Source organism: Quercus lobata, chromosome 10 (genome assembly GCF_001633185.2).
Source record: "Quercus lobata isolate SW786 chromosome 10, ValleyOak3.0 Primary Assembly, whole genome shotgun sequence".
In the NCBI taxonomy this organism is placed as follows: Eukaryota; Viridiplantae; Streptophyta; class Magnoliopsida; order Fagales; family Fagaceae; genus Quercus; species Quercus lobata.
The window spans coordinates 5,561,216-5,585,759 of NC_044913.1; the positions used below are offsets into that span (position 1 = coordinate 5,561,216).

At 34.1% G+C, this 24,544-nt stretch overlaps 1 protein-coding gene across 1 annotated transcript; it reads left to right on the forward strand.

Moving 5' to 3' along the window:
* Nucleotides 1–9,685: 9,685 nt before the first annotated feature.
* On the forward strand, nt 9,686–14,163 carry LOC115965525 (CBBY-like protein). Its single transcript, XM_031084772.1, has 8 exons — nt 9,686–10,100; nt 10,437–10,507; nt 10,736–10,894; nt 11,618–11,684; nt 12,010–12,105; nt 12,479–12,525; nt 12,836–12,916; nt 13,894–14,163. The coding sequence occupies exons 1-8, from the start codon at nt 9,774–9,776 to the stop codon at nt 14,015–14,017; spliced, it is 972 nt and encodes a 323-aa protein (XP_030940632.1). The 5' UTR covers nt 9,686–9,773; the 3' UTR covers nt 14,018–14,163.
* Nucleotides 14,164–24,544: the final 10,381 nt, after the last annotated feature.

Here is a 24,544-nt window from a genome sequence, read left to right on the forward strand (position 1 = left end):
CAAGTAATCCCTACTTATAAAACATGATTACAGTCGTGATAATGTCATTTACAGAGAAAGTAAAGGAGAAAGAAAATAATATGAACTAATTAAGAATGGACATAAATCAAGTTTTAAGTTTGGTCTACCGAAGCAAAACCAAAGAGGGGAGAACACTTTCTCTCAATGCAAATAATCTCCCAGGAAAAGATCCTGTCGTGGGGATTAATGGCTTTGAGGGAGTCGGACTTGAATGGTTATTGCCCAAAAGGAATCCTTATTACGTTTTGGAAGAGAGCAGGATTTGAAGGGGGAGAGAGGGAAACCGACCTACTGGTGCATGCTTATTGTATTATCTCTCTTTTTTCCTCAATTTCCTCTCTCTTTCCTCTGTTTTCTCTCTTATCTTTTTCTTTTCTTTCTCTTGTTTTCTTTTACTCTATTTTTCTTTTACTCCGTGAATACCCTCAGTTTTTCGATCATCCTTTCAGGGCACGGTAAGGGTCCTTTTATAATGCCTGTCGTGGCCAGTTTTTTACCACTTTGCCCCTTAACCGCCTTTGTCTGGTCTGGGTGTACTTGTCGACCACCAAAGGTGTGTGACACTCACCCTTGCCAGACAAAGGCAGGTTTGTTTCATTCCTCAGTCCACCATAGCACTCTTTCCTGCCACGGCATAAATGTTTTCTCTTTCTTTCCCTTAAGGCATGCACTTAACGGTTCCCCCCTTAACTTTGCCTCTTTTAGGTGATCTGTCATCCCAGCAGGACATACCTCCTAAAAGGGCTTGGGCAAGAGCCGCAAAATAGGTCTTTTCCCCTCTCCCCACCACCAAACCATACCCCCTTTACCTTTTACCTCTGGCTCATGGCCCCACCACGTCCCATATTGGCTGGGTACAGGCTGGTGGTGTCTGGGCCTTGCGCGTGCTTTCCTTTCAAATATGTCCAAAAGTCTACCTGCTGCTCATGCGTTTGCCGTGATCTGGAGACTCTCCATCTGTGTTTTCTGACCTCTTATGTGGGCTTTTCCCTTAAGGCATGCACTTAACAGTTCCCCCCTTAACTTTGCCTCTTTTAGGTGATCTGTCATCCCAGCAGGACATACCTCCTAAAAGGGCTTGGGCAGGAGCCGCAAAATAGGTCTTTTCCCCTCTTCCCACCACCAAACCATACCCCCTTTACCTTTTACCTCTGGCTCATGGCCCCACCACGTCCCATATTGGCTGGGTACAGGCTGGTGGTGCATGGGCCTTGCGCGTGCTTTCCTTTCAGATATGTCCAAAAGTCTGCCTGCTGCTCATGCGTTTGCCGTGATCTGGAGACTCTCCATCTGTGTTTTCTGACCTCTTATGTGGGCTTTTCTTTGGTTTCTCGCTCCATTCAAGAACTGGACTTTGTCTGGTGATGGGCCTTACATTTCTTTGGCCCACTCTCGGTTTTCTTTATTTCTTGCAACGTTGTACTGTTATTCCTGTCGTAATAACTTAATCCTGCTGGGTCTCTTTTGGGCCAGCCGTTTATTCCTTCTCTCAGTGGCTTGTCATGGCCACTGTTTTGCTTTTACTTATGAGCTCCTATGTCCCTTTGGGCTTTCCTTTGAGCATCCACGGCCCGTTTACTTTCTTTAGGCTTCCTCGGCCCATTTGCTAATTCCACACTCCCATAGGCTTTTTACTAACTTCATTGAGCTTCCCTAACCCAATAACCTTATTCTCATCCTTGGGGTTCATGGGTCTGCCATAAACCCCTTACTTTCTTAGTTTGCATTGCCTTGGGCCTGCGGTGGCCCTTTCTCGTTTTTCTACCTCATACACTGCCCATGGGATGCCATTTCTTTCTTTCCGGGCTTCTTTGAACCCACTTGCCTCTTCAAGACCCATTTGTTTATTTGTTGGGCCTGTGATCCATTATTCCTGCCGCTTAGGCCTAATGGTTTTTTGCTATTTATTTTGTCAATTTCTTGTTGCCCTTATTATTGGGCTTTCTTTCTGTCTGCTTGGGCTCTCACAAATGGCCCTCAACTTTTTTTTTTTTTTTTTTTTTTTTTTTTTTTTTTTTTTTTTTTTTTTTTTATAGTTCGTGAACAGTAACATCACATGGGTTCACTGTGCAAAGACAAAATTCACTGTTCACGGGTCCCACGGCACTATTTACACATTAAAAAATTATTTTGCTACAGTATTTTCAGTTTTCAGTTTTCAGTTTCAGCAAAAATAAGTTGTATCCAAACGGACCCTAACAAAAAAGGAAAATGAGAGACAAGCACTGTTTAAGGCTATAAGTTATAATAAAAAATAAAAAGAAAAAAGAAATCTTGCTTTCTTTTTTTTGACTGAAAACTTGCTTTCTTTATCAAAGCAGTGTATTAGGGCCATTTGGTACCGCAACTTAAAAAATAGTTTTTAGTTTTTAAACAATATTACACGTTTTTCACACATTTTTTCACTCACACGTATTTCAAAAAAAAAAACTAAAAACTGTTATTTAAGTGCATGTATCAAACACCCTCCTAATTTCAGTAGTCACAGTTTTAGATTAGTGAAGAATCATAATTGGAAGAGGAAGGAAGCTAATAATATCATATATTTAAAACAAATAAACTAAAAAATTTGTTAAACTTATTAATTTGTTACTTACGTTTCTATATAAGGTTTAATTTTATGTATTTGCTCAAAGGAAAAAAAGTATTCAAAGAAATAGAAATGGAACTCTTTACTCTTTTCATGTGGATTTCAATATCAATTATGTTTGTCATTGGCTGTTTCAGTCTAGGATATGATTCAAGTAAATCCTTCTCCTTCTCTTTTTAATACATATATACATAATCTGTATTGTTTACTAATACTTGTTTATTTATTTATTAATTTTTAAATAGGCATTATAAGTGGGATACACTTTGACATTCTGTCTGAATTTCCGAAGAGTAAGGACCACTTGGTCATGAACTTGTTTTTAACAAATACTCTGGGGGCTCTATTGGGAACCATCATTTACATATTTACTGGTTCAAAAGGAAAAGCGCCCTACATTCTTGGAGATGTCAGCATCATCGTGGGCTCTTACGTAGCTTATAACATAAAGAGTGTGAATGAACTATATTTATCTCGTTCCCTGATCGGGTTTGGAGCGGGTTTGTTGACCGTATCTGGTCCGGTCCTCTTGGGAGAAGCCTCGTCCAGGAAGAGAACGGGGTCCGTTTTGGCTAGTGGTGCTTTTGCTTTTAACATCGGACAAGTTTTTGCGGAATGCCTAACTGGCCTTACGCCTCTAGTAAGTATGATATATATGATAAATATGCAATTTTATTTATATGACTTCTTCAATTGTTTTAAATTTTTTATATTTCCTATAAATATAATCTTAAAACTTTTTATAAATAGTTTATTAATAAATATTTCAAATAATTCAATTTCATAGTTTTTTTTTTTGATAATTAATTATCTCTTGTGTTTTTTATTTAGGTTTCCTGGCGCACTTGCATCAGTCTTGTTGCACTACCAACAATTATACATGTTCTTGTCATAATAATAACCCCCAAGGTATGGAATTCTTACTATGGCAGTATTTAGTTTTTTTTTTTTTTCTTTTTTTTCTTTTTTCATTATTTGGTAAAAGCAAAAAAAAAAAAAAATCAAAGAAAAACTATTTTTATTCAATGAAAAAAATATACTTTTATTTTTAGATATGAGATATAACTCTATTTCATAGTAAGCTAAATAAGAAAAATTAGTAAATTAATATTCAATATATTTAAGGTTATTACTAAAAATAGGAAAATAAGGTAATTTTACAAAAAAATCTTTTTGAAAAATAATTTATTTTCTTTTAATATATATTCGTTACTTACCCAACTTAAAAAATACCAAAGTTTAACAATATCATCCTCAATGTTCATATTCAAAATATTTTTAGTATTTAAACCTCATTCATAATTTTAAATATAATTGGAATAATAATTCGTATGATTTTTGTTTTTTGGTTTAGGTTGCTTTCTTGAATTTTCCGTGTTGGTCCAGTGTGCTAAATCGGAATCTAGTGGCATCGATATTGGTTCAAGTGACTCAATTATTAGTAGGGTACAAACTGATAAGCCACATAGCGCCAACCATTTTGAAAAACCAAACCGTATTATTAACCATCAACTCAGTCAGCTCCTTCTTTAGCATGATCGTTTTCAAATTTATCAAAAGAAAGATAATTCTTTTTCTGTCCGTGACTTTGAGTGCCCTTGATCTCTTCTTCCTTTCTTACTCAGAAAGAGGGTCAGATGAAAGTGTATTTCTTCTGCTTCTCTTTCTTGTCATTTTTAATTCTACTTTAGCCAATCTACCCACCGTGTATGAAGTGGAGGTTTTGGAACCCGGAAGTATCGGATTAGGGTGTGGACTTGTGGGAATAATAAATTTCGGGGCGACCTTTCTTATTGCATGGGGAGAAGACACCTTTATTCCCTCCGTGGGAGAGGGAGCATTTCTCGTGGGATACGGGATTAGCTCCCTCGTCCTCATGATGATTTCTCTTTTTATCATGTCCGAGCCCCTGGAGAAAGTTGAATACAATGAAAAGCATGCAACAGAAGTGAAGATCGAGAATGCAGTGACAGAAATGATGAGCTAATCAAGTATTCAAAAAGCAAAAAGATGTCAATGATTTGGTATTTATTTACTTCACAAAAAAGAAGAAGAGTAATTCTTTATGTTATGAAAGAATGAAAACAGTTGATATATAAATGTATGATTTGATTTTCAGCAAAAAAAAAAAAAAATGTATGATTTGAGGTTTATTTAATGATTTACAGACGTGACTCTTTGTTTCTCCTTTTCCCTTTTTCTTATCTTTTAGGCGCGGACTTCTTGGTCCAGCACTGTTGCCAAGGATCTATATTCATTAACTTCTAACATTTCTTATCTTTGCATTATATATGGGTCTTGGAAAGATGTGAGAGTGTCTTGCTCAAGACCTGAGTGAGTTTACACTTGTTTTTGCTCATAATATAAGGGTCATGCTAACAAGTGTCCTTAGGGCACTGGTTAAGAATCTAGTTAATGAAAGTTTTGATAGGAAAAGAAAAAAAAAACAATTAATGTTTTGACAGGTTTTTTCATTTCTTATAAAAGTAATGTTTTGATAGGTTTTTTCATTTCCTATAAAAGTAATATCAAAACTTTCTTTAATTGGATTCTTAATCAATACCTTAAGAGCAATCGTTAGCATTTTTCATAATACTTTTGTTGAATCTAGCCTCCAAATGCCCTTGTAATTTATGAAGTTTTTGCCAGATTTTGTAATCTGTCAAGCCAGAAAGTTAGCAGAGAAAAGTCGCAGGTGCTTTTCTCTAGAAACACCCCTCCCTCAACTAGAGATGGAATTTGTGCAGTTCTTACAATTTCAAAAGCTCAAACATTTGACATATATTTGGGCTTCCCACAGAAATATGGTGACCATGGATATAAATATGTTGAAATAACTCAAGTTTGTTGTAGTAGGACTACCCATAATTTTGCTTTCTTTGTATAACATGTTTTTAGTTGTCAACACTTAATTAATATTTTATTTTTCTTATTTTTAATTAAAGATGGATATATCTTTGTTTTATTCCTCTCTAAAATTATCATATACAGTTTGATGATATGCAAAGAGGACAATACTCCATCTAAACAATGAATGCCTACCTACTTTGAGCTTCCATAGCTTAGGTATATCAAGCTTTGCTACAAGGCTTATCAAACACAATTTGAAAGCTATTTTACTAAACTCCAAAGCTAAACTTCTAACTACCACCCATGTTGGGCAAGTTGGTATTTCTACAAACCTTAAAGGCTTGAGGGGTTGAGAACCTAGATTCAAGTGGTCCCCAGCTGAATTTATTAACTTATCTTGTTAAGCTATATAATAATCATTATATATCATATTAACGTTGAAGCATAATTAGAATTCAAAATGGTTTTTAATGTTGTTTAAATTTACATAAATTTATGATAAAGATATTGAAAATTGACCATGAATGACCAACATATTCCTCGAATTTAAATAATAGTAGACTAGTAGCATTTGAGTTAACCAAAAAAAAAAAAAAAAGATTAAATTAAAAATTGCACCCCTAAAAATTTGGGTAATTTTGATATTTTTTTTTAACTTAGGTATAGTATAGATTTTCTCCTTTCCGTCAATGCGATCAGCCCAAAATGTCTATTAAGTTTGGAATAGAAGATGCAAATTTAAAATAATCTTAATCATAAAGGGTGCAAAATATATATATATATATATATATATATAAAAGATGTCATTGGGATACTAAATCTATCACTTAACGAACATCTAGACAATTTTTTTTTGAAAGGGAATATATATTGCATTGCAACAGAGAAAGGAATACGAGAGAAGAACCCGCTATGCAAGATTAGTGCAGCATGTCTGCTTGTACGATTGTTTCTAAAAAGGAGGGGTAACTCCTTTCCATAAATGAGAAGAGCCATTCCTATGGGCAAATTGAGCAAGCTCATGGGTTGCATAATTGAAAGCCCGATTGAGATGTCTGAAGGAGCAGAATTCAAAGGATGCTTAGGCATGGTTAATATCTTGGATAATGTGCCCAAATGGAGTCCCAAAGGCAGAATCGTTTATGGTATTAATCACTGTGGTGGCATCACTTTCAAACATCACACGGGGAGCATTCTTGAGCAAGCAAGATACCTTGCTCCATAGCTACGACTTCCACCAGTTCAGCCGAGTGGTGGGCCTGAAGAGGCTTGCAGAGAGCAGCAATTGTTCCACCTTTGCAGTCTCTAATGATGACTCCCATGCTAAATCTATCACTTAACGAACATCTAGACATGATGCAGTGACAAAAAGGGGGTAAATTCAGACAATACCAATCGTTAGTGGAATATATCAAATTTTAAATTTTTAGAGAAAAGAAATTATCAAAATTAAACCAAACTTTAGGGATGTAATTGTAATTCAACCAACAAAATTGATTACTACTAGAGGCTCTGCAACTTTTTTAGAGTTCTTTTTTTTAATGAAAAAAAAAAAATGAAGACACCACTCCGCAAGCTATTTTTGCTTCAGTCTCTGCCCAGCCCCTTCAAAAAGAGACATCATCACATGCTATTTTTTTTAATCATGTTTATGAATTTTTTAATGTAATAAAAATTTCAATTAATTGATTTGTGAATTTGTGACAAGATTTAATTAAGTGACCACCACATTATCCATTGAGAATTTCCAAGTTTTTTTTTACTTTGAATATTATTTCAATTTATTTTCTTTTATCCTTTGGTTTAATCAATTTTTTTTTTCAAATTACAACTATTAATTAAATCACATTGTTATACAATTAATAAACATCTGAATATACAAATATTTTAGTTTATATTCTATTTGGTCAATCAGGTCTAATTCGATCCACTTAAGTCTCATTCAGTCCATAAGTCTCATTCAGTCCATTTCGGTCTACTTTGGTCCATTTCAGTCCATTCGGTCTACTTTAATCACTTTGGTCTATTAGGTCCATTTCGGTCCACTTTAAAAAAAGTACATATATTATCAAATTATTAAATAAATTAATGAAATAAAAATTTAAATTAATAAAAATTACATTCCAAAAATTTTATTTTTTTCGTTTTATATTTCAATTATAAATCTCAAATTTTAGACTTTTAGAGAAAAAAAAAAAATCAAAATTAAACCAAACTTTAATAATGTAATTGTAATTCAAGAAAAACAAAATGATTACTATTAAGTATTAATTACGAACTACTGAGTGGAAGTTGACAACCTCTCAAATATGTGGCCATCTTAGAAAGACTCCATTTTTGGATTTTGGACTGATGGCTAGGTAATAATCAAAGACAAATATCAAATACTAAAGGTGCAAAAGTAAGTCGAAGATCAGGCAGTACCTAACTTTCCAATATCCAAGATCAGGCAGTACCTGTTGAAGAGGGAGCAATTTTTTCTCAAAAAAACTGACAACAACTCTCTCTCTCTCTCTCTCTCTCTCTCTCTCTCTGATAAGCTATAAACTATTTTTGTAGTTTTGTTCTTCCTCACTCTTTGTTAAAGTACGCTGTAAAGACCAAAATCAACTAATTACTAATTCTCTTCAAAGTTCCACAACTTAGTAGATTTTGGCTCACATAGTCACATATAAAGTACTGAGCTTAAAAATGTATATAAAAAAGAAAGAAAATCAAGCCGAGAATCATCTTTAGTGTGTTTGTGATTTTCTGAGGCTAATGCAAGTTGAAGACATTATAATTATAATTATAATTAATCCACCTCCAATTTTGATCAACTTGCCATACAAGTCTACATACCATGTGAAATCTAGTTCTCTCTGAACCCAGTAAAAATCATACATTTGGAGATTTATTCATAGGCTCGTATGTTTGGTGGGAATGACTTTTAAATCGTGAACATCTTTTTTACCTTTGTGGCAAAGATCCTAAGTATATTATTGACACTAGTCTCTAGTCCATTTCAGTCCCTTCAATCCAGTTCGATCCTTTTTGTCCAATTCAGTCTATTTCGGTTCAATTTAGTTCATTCAGTCTATTTCAGTTTATTATATCTAATTCAGTCCATTTCCATCCTCTTTGGCCTATTTGGTCTATTCAGTCCACTTCGGTTCATTTAGTCCAATTTGATCCAATTCAGTCATTTGATCTATTTAAATCCATTTCTAAAACACTACTAATTTGGGTTGTACATCTATTTCAAAGATTATATTAAATCATTAGGCATATAACTACATTGTGTAAGACTTGGTAATCCTATATCAACAAATGAAGTTAAAAAATGTGCTCTCTCTTGCTAATCCGTTATGTGCCTATTATTAGGACCAACTTTTTTTTAAACACCATATCTACTTAACTTCGTGACGTTATATTTTCAAAGAACATGTATATATTTATTTGAAATGTTTATTTATCAAAAAAAAAAATATATTTATTTGAAATGTGTTATAATGTTGGTTCCTACGTCTCCTATTATTATCAATGTGTTACATTCATAAATAGTAAAATTGATAACTCTAATTTATAGATCTTTCGATAATAACTCCTTACTCTTATGGATCTATTTCTAATTCATAAATTTCCATTTAGTTTATGAATAATAGATTTCACAATTATTAAGATGATGTGTTGTGATTGATAATAATAAAAATGATGTTAATAATAAACTTACGTGAAAGTAATGTTATTTTAATCTCAATATACCATTACGAGAGTTGTGAAAAATTGATATGTACATTATTATTAGCATTATTATACATTTTTAGGTGCTTCAATCAAATGATTTTCATTTTTTCTTTACATCTTTCATCTTTCTTCTTTACCAGTCACACAAGTTGTCTGCGACTGGTCAACCACTTCCACGTGTGAAATTGGTGTCTCTATGTGTTTTACATTTTTATTGTTACTAGACGGGTTGGAATGAGTAATTATAATACCACATAAAATGTCATAGTTTTTGCCACAAGATTTTATATAATAGACTATAACTGATTGCATGTCATTTTCACATAAATCAATCATTTTTTCTCTACTACTCATAATTTGCCAGATAATTGTGTTACCAGAGTTTTTGTATTGGAATGGGCCCATTAATTTTCCAATTCCAGCTGATCTATTGGTGCCGCAATATCCACAATGCATTTGTGGCTTTTAAGTTTTAACGTTGGATAAGTTGGAGACACAAAACCGTTAAAAAGACACCAAACTGCAAAGACAGACTCACAGACCCCAAAAAGAGAGAAAGTCCGGAGAGAGAGAGAACCAATCTCTAATGGCGTCAAACACCTTCTCTCTTTCCATAGCTGCAGTTTCTTCTTCAGCAATTTTGTTATCTAACACAAAGACCTCTTTTACTTGCCAACAACCCCATGAAAGAACCTTCTTATCATCTTCACTAATCGCTACAAGAACAAGTATCTATAAAGACACATCAACAACCAGACCAACAAGCTTGAGAAAGGGTTCTAGGGGATTCACTTGCTCAGCTTCTTCTTCTTCTTCAGCTCTTCCATCAGCTCTTCTTTTTGACTGTGATGGTGTGCTTGTGGATACTGAGAAAGACGGGCATCGTATCTCTTTCAATGACACTTTCAAAGAAGTATGCATTCTCTGTTGCTTTTTTTGTGTTTTGTGTTTGATGGTTCATTGGTCATTGGTGTGGTATTAGATGGGAATATGAGAATTTGTTGAATTTTTCATATGGGTTTTCTTGCTTTGATAAATTTTGGTGAATGGTTTCTTTGGTTGCTGAAAATAATGGTTGAAACAAAGAGTATAAGAGATAATTGAATTGCCAATAATGGCTGTTAGCCGCTATGAAAATATTAGTCAATGAAACGTTTACGGCAAGAAACTAGCTTTATTTTGCTCTGACTTTGATGCTATGTAATCTATGGATTAATATCCTAACACATGAATTATATTCATGGTTCAGAGAGAACTGGGTGTCACATGGGATGTAGATTTGTACGGTGAGTTGCTTAAGATTGGAGGTGGAAAAGAAAGGTAATATCAGTCTCCTTAAAAAAAATTTAAAGCTTCTTCAACTGACATTGGCCTTACAAAATCTATACAACATTATGTCAGACACACACACAAGAAGCTCCTCGGTTTGATATTGTTTCTTTTCTATATGCATTTTTAAGTTAGTAGTATATATGTCACACAACTCACAGACAATATGTTGTGGAACTTTGAAGAGAATTAGTAATGATTTGATTCTGGTCTTTGTAGGATGACAGCCTACTTTAACAAGACAGGTTGGCCAGAAAAAGCTCCAAAGAGTGACGAAGAAAGAAAGGAGTTCATAGCTTCACTTCACAAGAGAAAGACAGAGTTATTCATGGCCCTCATTGAGAAAAAATTGCTCCCTCTTCGGCCGGGTGTTGGAAAGTTTGTTACTATCTGATCTTAAGCTTGTCTCTGTACATATAGCCTCTTCTAGTTGTCTTTGATTACAACACATACATCTTTTGCTTGTACTGGAAACCAAAACATGAAAGTAGGTGTCATGAAATGAGTTAAGTCTAGCTAACAGTCATCAGTCTTCTAAGCTAGAAACTAGTAATGACCACAGGTGCACCAGTATGGTACTTTGTGTCTTTTTGGACTAATTATCTGATTGTAAAGTTTGTTATAAGAATAGATACTAGCTGATGGTCCAATGTTCAATTTGTTGGGCTTCTCGTAAGTGGCTGACTAAGTTGCATCTGTATCCCTTAAAATTCATGATTTTGAACCTTAAACTTAATCTAGTTAGCTTCCATACATCATCAATAACTTTAATGACAATTAGTGATGTATTGCTTCTTTGATTTCTTCTTCCTGACTTATCTTAGGCATGTGATATATTCTAATAACGGGTTGATTCCATCTTCCATTCTGAAACTTGTGTTTCCTTCAAAGTTCTCTGGAGCTGCAATATAACCTGGAAATTCTGATTTTTTATTTTAAAAAATCAATTATAAGTTATCAATAAACCTTCTAGAATTCCATATGTTGAAGTTCTATCTTATGAATATGAATACGATTACAGTCAAAACAAAATGGTTCTGTGATATGTTAAGATTTCCTGCTGTTTGAGTTTGACGTAATTTTTCTTATCAAATTGTATAGGCTGATTGATCAGGCTTTAGACAAAGGAGTCAAAGTTGCTGTGTGCAGCACTTCAAATGAGAAGGCGGTATGCATAATCAGGTTCATAATTGTAATTGATTGTGTGATTAGTTTTCCATGACTCAAGATGGTGAAATTTTATTATTGCATGTCACATGGTTTCTGTTGACACAGTAAAACAATTGTTATAAGTGAAATTAAGGGGTCTCATTGACATATTTCTCTATCAAGGTTTTATATGTTTGAAAACTATGTTAGGTTATACATTGATGTTAGGATTGACAGTTCACGATCTTGCTATTTTTGTCAAGTTAGTTTATTGGTGAACTGAATCATACTAATTACTGAACCATTTCTTATGTTAACATCTGACTTATATGTGTTGGGTTTAGGTATCTGCAATAGTAGCATGTTTGTTGGGACCTGAACGAGCAGGAAAAATCAAGATATTTGCCGGAGATGTGGTTCCCCGAAAAAAGCCTGATCCGGTAAACTTATCATCCTCTTAATATTAATATAGTAAGGTTGTGTCTGGCCACCATCTAAATTTATTATCATTTGGTTTTACTTTCTCTACATTTTAAGTTGGAACTCCATCTATTATTGTGAAGTAATCACAAACTGAGAATGGAAATTCTGTATGGCCTAAATTTGTATATCGTTCATGTCCTTAAATGCAACAACATGATCAATATTTACAGTTCCAGAAACATAAGACACTTCCTCTACTTTCCATGTATACAAGATGCTCATGTGCTATTGGATCAACTTGTGATTGTCTAATCATTTTGAGTTCATTTAGTGTGTGTGGTTGATGGGTGTTTTTGTTAGGCACTAAACTGTATCTATTCTTCCTGACAGGCCATCTACATATTAGCAGCCAGCACTCTAGGAGTTGATCCTTCAAGGTATTTCATCCCAAGGGCCTAAGTTATATCTGATGCTTAGATAATCAATTTAGTGAGTTTCATACTTGCTGGATGGAGTTAGATCAATACCTGCATTCACCAGTACCTGAATTGATTTCCTAGGATTGATTAAATGTATTTAATTACTGCAAGCATGCTACTAGTAATTTTGTACTTAACTCCTTGTTCAGCTTTCAATTGTTATTAAAATATGGTTATCATAGGCTAAAATTCTTTTGTTGGCATGCATTTTATTCTGATTAAGATGCTTGCATTTGTTTGGAACTCATATAATGGTTATTTTCTTCAGTTGTGTTGTGGTGGAGGACAGCGCCATTGGACTTGCAGCAGCCAAAGCTGCTGGAATGAAGTGTATCATAACAAAGAGCGGGTAACTTATAGTGTACCAACGAAAATACAGTGTTTACCATCCCCTTACTTTTTCCTAGGGCATCTTATTTACCAATAGGCATTTGCATGCCATGAAAATGACTAAGCTACCTTGAATGCTTTTTGCTAATTTGGGAGTTATGTTTGAATGCTTTGAATGCTTAATTTGACGAGCAGTTCACCTTGTTCAGATGTTACCAACAGGCATTAAGATGTTTGCTTTTTGCTAAGATACTAAGCTTACCAATAGGCATTAAGATACTAAACTACCTTGTTCAGATACTAAACTACCAATAGGCATTAAGATGTTTGCTTTTTGCTAAGATACTAAGCTTACCAATAGGCATTAAGATACTAAGCTACCTTGTTCAGATACTAAGCTACCAATAGGCATTAAGATGTTTGCTTTTTGCTTAACTTGAATGCATCGTATAGCGGGTAATTTGAATGTTTTTGCTTAATTGGGGAGTTATGTTTGCCTAACCAAAACCAAAGGAATTTCTACATTCCAGGTCTCCCGCAACCCTTTCTAATTTCAGCATTCTATTAAAATTCTCTACTACTAATTTTGTTTGTATGGATAAAACTTAGATGCAAGAAAGTACAATAATCATAATTGATGAGGCTATTTAATGAAGCCTCTTTCATTACGAAGTTCACATCCTTTATTATACAAATATTGACATGGTCTGTGAAGAATGGTGTATTTCTACCCTTCCTTGAAAAGCAGTGCCCTGCCCAAACTTGAAAAAATATCATCTTCTTTGTTGTAAAGGTGGCTTTTGCTTCCCACCTTTAGAACTCAGCAACCTTCTCTTTTCTACTTTACCTCCAAAAGGCTCTTAAAATTTACTGTCAGCATTAGCTTCATACCTTCTGCTAATATGTATAATCAGTATAATTATTAACCTTTGTAAATTCTTTGTTCTTGGTGTAATCATTGGCAACATCATTTTATGCCTTAATTTCTGTTTGCAGCTATACAGCCGAGGAAGACTTTTTAAATGCAGATGCAGTCTTTGACTGTATTGGAGATCCTCCAGAGGAACGGTTTGACTTGGTGTTTTGTGGAAGCCTCCTTGAGAAGCAATATGTTAGCTAGATCCTAGATGTGCAATTTCTTGTTAGCAATATATATATTTTTTAAATGTTCAGATGTATGCTCCTTCTAAATCATGTTTTAAGATAAAACAGCTATATCTATAAATAGCATCTGTTTGGGACTAGCAGCTAACTTTTTGCTTTTTAGCTTTTATGTGCAACTTTTTAAATCTCAATTTTTCTTATATAATATTTATCTATAGCTTGTAATCTATATCTAAAAGCTGAAACGTTGTATTTATTGTTATTACGCTCTTGTTGAGCCACATCAAGGAAGCATTTTGGTCCATTTCAATTGTAAGAGCTATTACCCTTTTTTTGTAGGAATGATCTATTACTAAATAACTAAATGAGTGAATTATTAATAAAAAATAAGTTTTTTTAAATAATATATTTTATGAATGTTTTCATTTAAAATTTTAATATAGAAAGAGCCTTTAAACGATATCGTTTACTAACTAAAAAAAATTACAAAGTGACGTAATTGGTTAGTTTCACATCAAAAGCATAATAAACAACTTAAAAGCTAAAGCGTAATATTTATTAGTATTATTACTAGTTTACTACACTACTTTTGAGTCACTTTGGAATAGCATTTCGGACTACTTCGGTCCATTCCATTCCATTCCACTTATGTCCATTCGGTTCATTTTGATGTACTTTGGTCCAATTCGGTCCACTTTGGTCTATTTCAGCCTAATTCTGTCCATTCTAATCATTTCGGTTAATCCACTTTGGTCTATTATGGTCTAATTCAATCTATTTAGGTCCACTTTGATCCATTCTGCTTCCTTTGGTCCATTCGGTCTAATTAGGTCCAATTAGGTCCATTCGAACCATTTCGGTCTATTTAGGTCCACTTAGGTCTATTCGTTCAACTATGGTCCATTATAACCATTCAGTCCACTTTGGTCTATTCAGTCCACTTAGTGCACTTCTGTCCAATTCAGTCCATTCGGTCCCTTTTGGATTAATTGGGCCTTAAATTAATTCTTTTTGTAGGATGCATTTTCAGTTTTTGGCTCAAAAAATTATTTATTTTCTTAATTTTAGAGTTGAAAAGTATAAAATTTTATTCTATTTAAGCCAATCTCTTTAGTTTTCAAATAAAGAATTAAAAAAATAGTCACTAGAAATTAGAGATATGAGCCCTAAAAAAACAATAAAAATGATAAATATTCTAAAGATTACCTAAAAAATCAAGTTTTAATAATACAAGCATTATACTTATATTTGGAAAGGGAAAAAAATGCTACAATTCTAAACTTATATAATAACTTAAACTTAATGTAACGTTATATGTGTTCTATGAAATGAGGGTGTACATATATATATATATATATATATATTTTTAAATATTTTTGGTTATATTCAAATTAGACAACCGATTATGATATATTTAAAAGAATTTCTTTTTAATAACATCTTTTCTATTTATATAAAACAATATTATAATTATATAATTTAAATCTTTTTATTCAATTATGTTTTTCATATAATGATAACATCTTCACTATATATTGTTGTTGAATGCAAAGTACATTAAATGTTTCATTAAAAAAAGAATTGCATTAAATTTTCATATGCATTGCATGGGTTTGCGAGTAGTAATATTTGAAAACTGAAGTATAATATTTATTTATTACTATACTTTTGTTGAGCCATATCAGTATAGCATCTCGGTCCAGTATGTCTATTTAGTCCATTGATCCATTTTGGCCTATTCGGTTCTCTTTGGTTAATTATGTCCATCTGGTCCACTTTGAACAGTTTTAAATGATGAATCCTTTGTAAAGAGCACTAGAAATAAACTATAATCATACATTTCATCATTTATAAAAATATCTCGCCTTATATAATATAATTATTGAATGTAAAATGTATTTCCTTAAAAAAAAAAAAAAAAAAAAAAAAAAAAAAAAAAACTTGCAAACTTAAAAAATTATCAAATAACAAATATAGATGACTTAATTTAAAAAATCTAATATATTGTATCAACTATACTTTGTATGCTTCTTAAAAAGAATAAAAACTATGCTTTGTAACAAACACTTAGATCTCATCCACTATTTTCAATTTTTACTTTAAAAAAAAAATTGTCAAATTTGTCTACACATTACACGAGTCTGCGACTAGTATACAATAAAAAATGAGGCTATGTTTAGTTAGCTATCATTCTCATTGCATTACATGCACATTTTTTAAAGAGTTTCAACTTATAGTGTCCACTCTTGATAATAGTTCTTTATCATCAAACTAAGATACCAATCGATTTTTGGTATAGGAGGGAATTGAATCCCAAATCTTTTATTCAACCATTAAATATTTTATCAGTTAAGCTAACTAGAATCCACTGCATTACACGCACCTACTTATGCATTTCATGCTTTTTTGGAGAGTTAAGTGCTTTATGACTATAGTATTTTTGTTGTCTTAGTGTATTGTTGTTATGAGCATTTTACAAATTTCTTTTAAAAAAAAAAAAAAAAAAAAAAAAAAAAACGACAATGTGTTTTACAACTTTGGGAAGTACTATATTCATAACATTTTCATAACACTTTTACAACAAATATTATGTGGTAGGTTATTATTGGCTATTATGATGACTAAAAAAGTAATTTCAATAGTAGGTTTAAATTAAAACCAGTAACAACTTACTACCTATGATTTGTTGTGAAAATACTGTGGACATAACACTTCTCTTAAAAAATAATTTGTCTCTAAGTTTGAAACACCAAGTAAAAAGTAAAATTAGGGCCGTAAGCAAGTGAAAAGAATTGAGTATTAAAAATTCAAACTGTTCGTTAAATTTAATTTCAAACGTGAGTTGAAGTCGAGATCATTACTAAACTAGATTATATAATTAAGCTTAATTTATTTTATTGTCAAATAAGCCAGAGCTTGATTGTATGTTCAAGCATGATTACATAGATGACTACTCCACTACTATTCAAAATAATGTAAAATGAATTACAGGGATGAACGTAAATTTTAAATTGAAATGGTTTCATAAGTTTAAGACGATAATAAAAAATAAAATAAAAAACTCACTAAACATCTTACAAACTCTAAACATTTTTATATTATATATGATTTCTCCACAAGGACACCAATAATTAAAAATAAATAAATAATAGTAATAATAATAAATAAATAAATCGTTGCATTGTATATCAAATTATCAAGGGAAAAGCTTTGCTGCCTCAAAACCTTTCCCAATTATCAATCACAATGTTTATAACTAAAAGGGCATACAAGTAACTTTACTTTACACTTTTTTTTTTTTTTTTTTTGGAAACCAACTTTTTTTTTTTTTAATAAACAAAAGTTTAGGTCAGGAGAGGTTACCTCATATTGGCTAAGACAAATTGTAGGTCTTAGAGAGGACTTATATTGGACTTATAGATCACCCATTAAGAAGAACTATTGGTAGCGAAACTCGAACCTAAACTTGAACCTAAGTCTTTTAGGCGAAGCGTTCAAGCTTGACCAACTGAATCAACCTTGATGGCTTTGAAACCAAGGCATTTTTTCAGAAATAACCATAAAAAGCAAACTATTTTGTTAGTTAGCAAACTTTTGAAACAATTTTGCTATCTAACAATTCAAGCACTTTAGGGTCAATTTTGGGCTATTTATGTACCCTTTCCTATTGCGATAGCAGCTGACGTGGATTGGCCACGTAGTACGCCTATAAAAATTAAGTCTAAAGGACTCGATTTCCTGTGGTTCCACCACAGCGTTATGGCACGTGGATGTAAATCGACTAAATTAGAGACGATTTCTACCAAAGGAAATCGACTCTACTGGACTCAATTTTCTATTAATGGCCACCACCCGTCCACGTGTCGCATGTGGGTCCCAACTAGGACCTTTTTTTCCCCTTACCTGTCTCACTCAGTCTCTTCAGCTCAGCTATCACACCCTCTCTTCACTCTCACTCACAACTTTCCTCAACTCTCACACAATAATCTTAACAACACTCTCTCATAGGTAATGTTTTTATAATATTGGGAATATTTTTTGTTAGTTAATATTGTGGTTTTTTTTTTTAAAGAAAAAATTAAAACATATTAGGAAAATTTTTGTTTTTTTTTTTTTAGTGTAAATATTGTGATTAATTTATTTGTTAGTATATTGTGATTAGTTTATTTGTTAGTATATTGTGATTATTTGCTAGTTTAAAAAAAAATTAATATTATGAGTAATTATTGGGAATATTTAGTACTAAATATTGTGATTCATGTTTGTTAGTATATTGTGATTATTTGCTAGTTTAAAAAAAAAATATTATGAGTAATTATTGGGAATATTTAGTACTAAATATTGTGATTCATGTTGTAGGGACACGATTTTCAGCCCAGGCCCAAAATGTATGGGATACTAGCCCAGTGAACCCAGTACAATAAATTTGTAGAGAGTGGGTAGAAGAATTAGGCTTTAATGAATGGGATAATAGTTATAATGAGTTTCCAAGACAATAAAAAAGAAATGAACCAAGTTTGTACAAGAAAGTTTGTCCTCGGCACACTCTGAGGAGCTCTGTTCTAGTATATATTGGATGATAATGGTTACAGGAGTTGTTGAGATTGCTATAGTGCTTTCTCTTCTCCTCTCTCTCTTTCTGATCTCTGGGGTCTCTACCCTTATTTATACCACATATCTTCCTTCATCTCCACCCTACACGTGGATAGTTGATGGTTTATGCTGATACTTGTCCCATTAGCTCCCTCTAGGAGTCTTCTGGGGTGGTTATAAGGCTGCAATAATACTGTGCAGAGGTCACTTCCTCATTAATGCGGTGATAGCAGTTTTTCCCAAGATATTTTGGGATTCTTCTTTGTCTTTTGTTCCTGCAATGCTTATCCATATTTCCAGAACTTCATGGATCGCACCTCTAGATGGCAGGCATCCTTTACGGACCTCGACCTTGGCTAGCCGAGGACAAATTCATCCTCGGCACAAACTCCTAGGCCATTATGTTCAATATTGTCTTCCTTATCCACTAGCATGAGTTTCCTTGGCTATACTTACCCATCCTTGGACGACCCCTTATCCTCGGTATGGGCCTTAAGCCCAAAACCCAATTGCATAATCTGGGCCCATGACCCCACAATAGCCCCTCAAAACTCCGGTTTTTTCCTCTCATCAGAGGAAAAAGGTGGGGTTTTGAATTCTTAAGAGTTAATTCTGCTTTGATCCTTTGATTTACACCCGGGGGAGTGCCGTTTCACGCGCCCCATATTTGTACTGTAAATTGCTCCTTTCAAAGCTACCAATCTGAGGAGTTGGTTATAATTTTGGGTCTGTCTTGACACTTATAGAAAGATGTCATGTGTTTTAATTTTCCCAAAGCATATGGTTCGAGGACTCATGCATGGCTAAGGTTTTGCTTAACACTTAGTAGGAGGTCCGAGGGACCCAACATACCCAAGGTTCTTCTTAGCAGGAGGTCTGAGGGACTCGACATAGCTTAGTAGGAGGTCTGAGGGACTCGACATAACTAAGGCTCTGTATAACGCTTCGCAGGAGATCCGAGGGGATTCGACATAGCTAAGGCTCTTCTTACTAGGAGGTCTAAGGGACCCGACATAGCTAAAGCTCTTCTTAGCAGGAGGTTTGAGGGACCCGACATAGCTAAGGCTCTGTATGACGCTTAGCAGGAGATCCGAGGGGATCTGACATAGTTAAGGTTCTTCTTAACAGGAGGTCTGAGGGACTCAACATAACTAAAGCTCTGTATAACGCTTAGCAAGAGATCCGAGGGGATCCGACTTAGCTAAGGTTCTTCTTAGCAAGAGGTCTGAGGGACTCGACATAGTTAAGGCTCTTCTTAGCAGGAGGTCTGAGGGACCTGACATAGCTAAGGCTCTGTATAACGCTTAACAGGAGATCTGAGGGGATCCGACATAGCTAAGGTTCTTCTTAGCAGGAGGTCTGAGGGACCTGACATAGCTAAGGTTCTTCTTGGGGTAGCTAGTTTCCCCATAAGATTGAGTTCGAGGACCATGCAAGACCTTGGTTATGTCTAGTACTTAGGTTTTTCTTGGAGTAGCTAGTTTCCCCATAGGTTTGAGTCCGAAGACCATGCAAGACCTTAGTTCTGTCTAGTACTTATCTTCTTCTTGAAGTAACTAGTTTCCCCATAGGTTTGAGTCTGAGAACCATGCAAGACCTTGGTTCTGTCTAGTACTTATATTCTTCTTGAAGTAACTAGTTTCCTCATAGGTTTGAGTCTGAGAACCATGCAAGACCTTGATTCTGTCTAGTACTTATATTCTTTTTGAAGTAACTAGATTCTCCATAGGTTTGAGTTCGAGGACCATGCAAGACCTTGGTTCTATCTAGTACTTATATTCTTCTTGAAGTAACTAGTTTCCCCATAGTTTTGAGTCCGAGAACCATGCAAGACCCTGGTTCAGTTTAGTGCTTATATTCTTCTTGAAGTAACTAGTTTTCCCATAGGTTTGAGTCCAAGGACCATACAAGACCTTGGTTCTGTTTAGTACTTTCCCCAATGGGGATTCATCAAGCTGGGCTACTAGATCCACGAGAACCAGCCCCTTGACATATGTACGGGGCGCATACTTGGCGTCAGAAGCTCCTAGAACTGTGCCCCATTTAGTAACCCTCTTCGCGTAATCAGTACCTCGAAGAGTAGCCCTGAGCGGAGGCTAAGTTATGACAATAACTGTGTATTCTTGGAAATGATGGGGAAGCTTTCGTGTAGCATGCACCACCGCCAAAATGGTACTCTCAAGGGACTCTTGCTGATAGGAGCTTGATCCCACCATGATTAACCGTTGCACTCACTAACACACGAGCTCTTCCCACAGACGACGCCAATTGTAGGGACACGATTTTCAGCCCAGGCCCAAAATGTATGGGATATTGGTCCAGTGAACCTAGTACAATAAATTTGTAGAAAGTGGGTAGAAGAACTAGAATTTAGTGAATGGAATAACAGTTATAATGAGTTTCCAAGACAATCAAACAGAAACGAACCAAGTTTGTACAGGAAAGTTTATCCTCGGCACACTCTGAGGAGCTCTGTTCTAGTATATATTGGATGATAATGGTTACAGGAGTTGTTGAGATTGCTATAGTGCTTTCTCTTCTCCTCTCTCTCTTTCCGATCTCTGGGGTCTCTATCCTTATTTATACCACATATCTTCCTTTATCTCCACCCTACATGTGGATAGTTAATGGTTTATGCTAATACTTGTCCCATCGGCCCCTTCTAGGAGTCTTCTGGTGTGGTTGTAAGACTGCAATAATACTGTGCAGATGTCACTTCCTCATTAATGGGGTGATAGCAGCTTTTCCCAAGATATTTTGGGATTCTTCTTTGTTTTTTGTTCCTACAATGCTTATCCATATTTCCAGAACTTCATGGATCGCACCTCTAGATGGCAGGCATCCTTTACGGACCTCAACCTTGGCTAGCCGAGGACAAATTCATCCTCGGCACACACTCCTAGGCCGTTATGTTCAATATTGTCTTCCTTATCCACCAGCATAGGTTTCCTTGCCTATACTTACCCATCCTCGGACGGCCCCTTATCCTCGGCATGGGCCTTAAGCCCAAAACCCAATTGTATGATTTGGGCCCATGACCCCACACATGTCATTACAATATATTGAGAATTTTTTTTTTTTTTTTTTTTGGTTAGTGTATATTGTGATTAAATCATTTGCTAAGTTTTTTTTTTTTTTTTTAATTAATATTGTGATTAATTATTGGGGGAATATTTAGTACCAAATATTGTGATTAATTATGTTATTACAACATATTGGGAATATATATATATATATATATATTTTTTGTTAGTGTAAATATTATGATTAATAATATGCTAGGTTTTAAAAAAAAATTAATACTGTGATTAATTATTGGGAATATTTAGTACTAAATATTGTGATCAATTGTTAGGAATATTTAGTACTTTTAGGTGTTTATAATGGGTATGAAATGGATTATGAGTTTGATACCTAAGATAGTATTTGTAGTCTTTTTAGCATAAATTATTTCAAGATATATTTGTTTAAGATTTGTAACAGAGATTTCAATGGATAACTGGTTGGTATTATATTTTTGTTCATCGTAACTTATTTGAATGGGTTTTGAAAGTCATGCCCCTAGAATGATTTGGAATTTTAAAAGAATATGAAATTGGTAATGACTATTTTTGTATGTGACCTAAGGTAAGTATATGCAAAATTTGGTTGAGGTTAGTATTGTTGGCATTTCATACGCAAAGTTTTGTGATTGATGTTGATTGAGAGTTATAAATTTGTCACTAACACAATTGCACTATATGATTTATAGGTTGACAATGATTTATATAAATATATACTACGGTGGACCCCTTAGCAATGCCAACCCTTATGACGGATTCCCATTTCAAGGTCCGGGTATCCAGTGCTACTATATGATGATATGCCGTAAGCTAAAGACCTTGAATGATTTAAAAGTAAAAATTATGGAAGAGCTGTAACTAAACCCTGCTTTGCATGACATACATATTACTTTTCGTTCTCCACATGAAGTCCTCAATCAATGCATTAGTTACAGATATATGGCGATAACATAAGACAAACATGTGAAGATCATGTTTAGCAAGATGCAGAAATGGGAACAAGTAGCAGATTTTGAGTTGTACATCACTTTGGAGTCGCGTGCAGAAGTTGGCGTAGAGGAAATTGTACAAACAACTACATCTCGTAATGTGATCGTCGTCTCACCATGTGGCAGGTGAGAGGTGTGAGTTTTAGGCCACCATCGCTCAACAAAGGCCGTTATTAAGTTATGATCAATTTCTCTAGATGGGGTCCGATACAGCCCCTCTAATCTAAATCTCTTGACAATGTCCAGGACATGATCATCCACCATCGGGCGTCATTTTCGGAACTCGTCATTACGACCACGGCATTTCAGTGCCCCCAGATCCTGCACATGATAGAACCATGGTAATGAGATGCAATATGCCATAATCTTTGTATATATGATTGTAGCTATTGATCCCAAAAAACAAAATTAAAGCGATTATCAAGGGAAATTAAAATATCATCCCAAAAAAGAAAAAAAAAAAAGCAACAACGAGAGAAAAATAAAAGGATGCAATGCACTTGATACATTTGTTTTTAGCCGTTTATCCTGTTACTTATGCCGTGCATACTAGTGTAAACATTGCCATAATAGCAATCCAACCCATTACCCACCATGTTTACAACGAATACATACATCAAAATTTGATTCTCTCTGGCTCTCATAATTCAATGTCTTTAATTATCTAAGTGTAACCTTTATGTAAGGGTGTGCAATAATCAACCAACCTAACTCAACGCAATGGGCATGATTATGCATTCAAAGCTAGTAATACCATTGACACTTTAATTTTAGAAATGGGAAAAAAAAAAATCAACATAATGTAAAAGGATAAGAAGAGAATATTTAGCAAGTGGTCAGTTTCAATTTTACCTCACCTTCCTAAACAGCGCACGATCGATGTTTTTTTAGAAACCTTAACACCAAACCCTCTATGGGACCAGGACCGAACTCATCAGGGATCTCAGCAGCAACGGCAGCCATACTGCACAAAGTTTAGGGGGTTAAGAGTAATATAAGCACGTGTTGAAGATAAATTGGCAAGGATCTCAATGTATAGCCTAATTTCTTGCACAAACGATAAGTATGACAATCAACCATAGGGAATAAAAATACATATAAAAAACTCAATATGCTACCAACAATTGTAACAGCAAAGCTTTATGTTAAGATTAAAGAAAGAAAGCTTAATTTGCAACACAATTCTGACACTGACAACTTTTATGTTTATTATGAAAAACACGCACAATACTTTGAATGGTTAACATTCTAATTAAGAAAGAAGTCAAAATTATCTTTAAAAATGATGGAAACTAGGGGGACTAACTCAACCTAAACCTATATTCCATATCAAACAATAACAAGCTGTCTTCTTTGATTATTGTTACAGATTTTGCATTTTGAAATAAAATACTCAAGAAAGCTACAATGATAGCTAGCTGCAATCATACAACACACTTGAATGAGATGATTCCATCCATCTGAGAATGAGTTTTCCATAGGCTTATAGTGATAGTAATCATAACAGATCACAAGAATTATGTGAAGCCTGTGATGCAATAACAAAGCCTGATTGTTATCAATGCATTAATCATGTGGCAATAGGTTAATGATTTGGTAATGATGCAATATATTAAAATTAAAGAAAACAGTAGGTGTTGGAAGTTAAAAATGCTAGATCAAGATGCATGTACCCCACATCTACATGACTTCTATATCCTATATACCATCTGTTTCTAGCCATATTCAACACAAAGATTCAGCAATTACTCTAAGTTAGTACTGCATTACCAAGCAAAGAATTAAGGAAATTCAAAACCACATAAATACATAATGCAATCGAAAAATGTGCTAGGTAAGAACCAAAAATAGTACTTCAAAATAGTGGGATGGGGATTCAGAATAAAGATACAATTTTTA

What these genes read in the sequence shown, in the direction of transcription:
- LOC115965525 (XM_031084772.1), top strand. Translation starts at nt 9,774, where the DNA reads ATGGCGTCAAACACCTTCTCTCTTTCCATAGCTGCAGTTTCTTCTTCA. An exon ending in ATTGGAGGTGGAAAAGAAAG is followed by an intron (nt 10,508 to 10,735) that starts GTAATATCAGTC and finishes TGGTCTTTGTAG; the next exon opens with GATGACAGCCTACTTTAACA. An exon ending in TGTATCATAACAAAGAGCGG is followed by an intron (nt 12,917 to 13,893) that starts GTAACTTATAGT and finishes TTCTGTTTGCAG; the next exon opens with CTATACAGCCGAGGAAGACT.